General features: G+C 37.2%; 1 protein-coding gene across 1 annotated transcript in view; it reads right to left on the reverse strand.

Moving 5' to 3' along the window:
* ACAP2 (ArfGAP with coiled-coil, ankyrin repeat and PH domains 2) overlaps positions 1–3,595 on the reverse strand; it is a 167,578-nt gene that overhangs the window by 75,821 nt on the left and 88,162 nt on the right. Inside the window, exon 6 of the mRNA XM_042781941.1 lies at positions 293–337. Within this exon, the coding sequence (XP_042637875.1) occupies positions 293–337 (45 nt within the window). The remainder of the gene's footprint in view (positions 1–292; positions 338–3,595) is intronic.

A 3,595-nucleotide genomic window follows, 5' to 3' on the forward strand; every position in this document is an offset into this window, starting at 1 on the left:
AACCCACCAGCCACTCCTCGGAAGGAAGGTTGGGCAATCCTACTTCCGTAGTGATACTGCCTCGGAAACCCAAGGAGGGGTCGCTATGAGTTGGGTTTGACTCGACAGCACATAACAGCAACAACAACATGCTAAGAGCAATTATGAACTTAGGAGATCTATATATATATATATACACACATATATGTATATATGTTTATATACATATTAGATGGAACTTTAAACACTTGAATAAATATGTATGTTGTTTTACATTAAAATACTGAAAAAGTCATTTCAATAAATATCTTACTGATTTCAGGATTTCTGATCTCCTTTTTGATTGAAGAACATTAATCTATGGGAAAACACACTTTGTTAATCACTCATGCATTATTTGAAAAATGAATCCATCATGCAGTATTATAAAAATTGCTTATTTTAATGGTTTAACACTTTCCTGAAGAGCAAAGAAAAACAAAGTTCAAGTTTTTTCATGCTTCAAACCCTCTTTTTCACAAACACTGTTAAGATGAGCCCATCAATAAAATTCTCATCTGTACCTATCTATTTTACAACCACTAACTACGTGACTGCTAACCAGAAGGCTGGCAGTTCAAACCCACCAGCCACTCCTCAGAAGGCAGGTTGGGTGATCTACTTCTGTAGTGATAACGCCTTGGAAACCCAAGGAGGGGTCGCTATGAGTTGGGCCGACTTGATGGCACATAACAACAATAACTAGAGGTTAGGGAGCTCTGGTGGTGTAGTGCCTAAGGCATTTGACTGCTAACAGCTACAATCTAGGAATAGATAAGAAATACAAACAATTACAATAAATGTGGTAAGTGGTCTAATAGCAATGTTTATAACAATACCATGGAAGCACAGAAGAGTCAAATGCAAAGAAAAACTGGCCATTTAAATTTTAACGCTGTAGTGACAAACCACTTTTAAATCTGAGCTTCTAAGAATTCCATCTCTTCCTTATCATCCTATTTAATTGCTCATCAAGATGCTTCAAAATACATTCTTAACAAAACAATTTTTCAAATCTTTTAGTACCACCACCAACCCCCATCCTATCTTTTCTGGACTGTTGCAACAGTCTGTGAATTGGATTCTATTTCTAAACTTGACCCCTATAATTCATTCTCCGCACAGGAACCAAAGGGACCTTTTTCTTTCTTTCTTTCTTTCTTTCTTTCTTCCTTCCTTCCTTCCTTCCTCTTTCCCTTCTTTCTCCCTCCCTACATCCTTCCCTTTCTTTCTTTCTTCCTTCCTTCTTCCCTTCCTCTCCTTCCTTCCTTTTTTTCTTCCTCTCTCCTTTTCCTTCCTTCCTTCCTTCTCTCGCTTCTTTTTCTCTATTTCCCTCTCTCTTTCCTTCCTTCTTTAAGTTTTTACTGTGATTTGAGTGAAAGTTTACAGAGCAAATTCATTTTCCATACAGCAGTTCATACACATTTTGTTTCATGACATTGACTGCTATTCACCACAATACAGCTCTCTTCCCTATGTCCTTCTTTCCTATGCATTCCTGCTCCCTGAGCTACCTCCCCGTGCAAATACTGACCTTCTGTTCTCCCATGATTGATTGTTCTAAGGGGTGTGTTCTGGTTACCTAGCACCAGCCAAGTTGACACACAAACTTAACTATCACAGTGTATCCACCTGGTGTAAATGCTCACCGTATATGCCTGTCTATTGTTTGCCTAGAAGTCACAGAAGTGAGTTCAATCCCAGGCCTGAAAGGTAAGTAGAAGCCATATTCTTGGGAGTTTCACCAGGCTCTACCAGACCAGTACACCTGGTCTTTGTTATGATTTTGAGTTTTGTTCCACATTGTTCTCCCACTCTATTCAGGATCTCCTGCACTGATCCCTTTTCCAAGTGGTTGACAGTGGTAACTGGGCACCATCTAGTTTCTTCTGGTCTCATGGTCATAGAGGCTGAGGTTGACATGGTCCACTAGTCCCCTGGACTAACTGTTTCCATGCATCTTTGGTTTTCTTCATTCATCTTTGCTCTGGATGAGGAGAGACCAACTGCTGCATCCAGATGGCTGCTTGCAAGCTTTTAAGACCCCAGGCACTACTTACTAAACTAGGATGTAGAACAATGTTTTTCTGTAGTATATTATGCCAGTTAAGCTTCATATCCCCTGCAACCGCAGTCCTGAGCCCAGAGGTACAACAACTCACTCCATCAGGATGGTTGACTGTGCCTAAGAAGCTATCACAACTTTGTCCCCTATTATTTCTATTTATATGGACATTTTTATGGCACCTACAAATATGTATGTAGAAATACTGTCTGCCAATCTTTTATAATGTCATGGGTATACTCCCCTTTGCCTAGACATATCTTTTTAAAATGTAATAAATAAGATCATGTTACTTCTAACTTAAAATCCTCTAATGGCTTCCCCTTAAACCTGGAATAAAATGGAAACTCCCTTCCATGGCCTGAAAAGCCCTTTCTAATGTGGCCCCTGTCTACCTCTCCAACATATTTTCCCCCACTTTCCTCCTTTCTCTCTGTGCTCCACCCACACCTTAAGCCGCTTCCTAATTCAAGGCCTTTCTACTAACTCTTCTGTCTATATGTCACACTCTTCGGCCAATACTGGCACAAGGTATGTATTACCAAGCCGATTTATCCTAAATACCATCTCCTCATCAAGGTCTAAAGCTCCAGAGGTACTCTCTAACACACCAGCTCTGTGTATTTTCTTCATAGTATTTGTCACTACCTGATATTTTCGTATTTATTTATATCTTCTCCCAAGCTAAAATATAAATTCCATGAAATCGGGGTCTTTTCCTTATTCCCAGTTGTATCCCCTACCTGGCACATGGTAAGCACTCCATAAATACTGTTCAACAACTTAATGAATCTTAAGCATTTTAATTAGACTAAATTTACCAAAAGATCAAAAAATTAAGAGATTTACCTTTTATGGAATGTCTCCCAACTCTTTAAGATTTTGTACCAAACATGTTATTTTTTGTTTTTTCTCTTATTATATTACAGCTTCAGGAAATAAAATGTTTATTCAAGAAAAGAATTATTCCTCTCTGCTAATATGATCAAGATTACAGAATATCTGCCTTTTTAATATAGTATTCCTATTGAAATCTTTGCATTTTGTTTTATAATTTTAAACCACTGACCAGAAAATAACAGAAAAAGACCAAGAAAATCTAAGTAATTTTGCTTAACTAAAGACTAGTTTCTTAAACATGTCTGTTTCAAGGCCTATTCAGTTTTGGGAAGTGGAATATATAACTTTCAGATACCCTAAGCAAAAGCAGAGGCTACAAATATTCTATTACTCAAATTCAGAAAAATGTTTAAAATGTTTTATGAGTCTTTTTTTATTTGGTAATGAAAAACAGAACTTAAAAAAGTAAACTGAAGTAGTTAGAGAAAGTAAATCATGACAAACTTCATATATTTGAATATTTATTAGTCACTATTTTCTATTATCTAAATTAGAAAGTTTGGCCATCAGAAGACAAGAATAGACACTTCACCAAGGAGGATATTCAAGCGGCCAACAAACATATGAAGGAATGCTCACGATCATTAGCTATTAGAGAGATGCAAATCAAAA

Source organism: Orycteropus afer, unplaced genomic scaffold (assembly GCF_000298275.1).
Source record: "Orycteropus afer afer isolate SDZICR_OR568_19922 unplaced genomic scaffold, OryAfe1.0 scaffold00198, whole genome shotgun sequence".
Lineage (NCBI taxonomy): Eukaryota > Metazoa > Chordata > Mammalia > Tubulidentata > Orycteropodidae > Orycteropus > Orycteropus afer.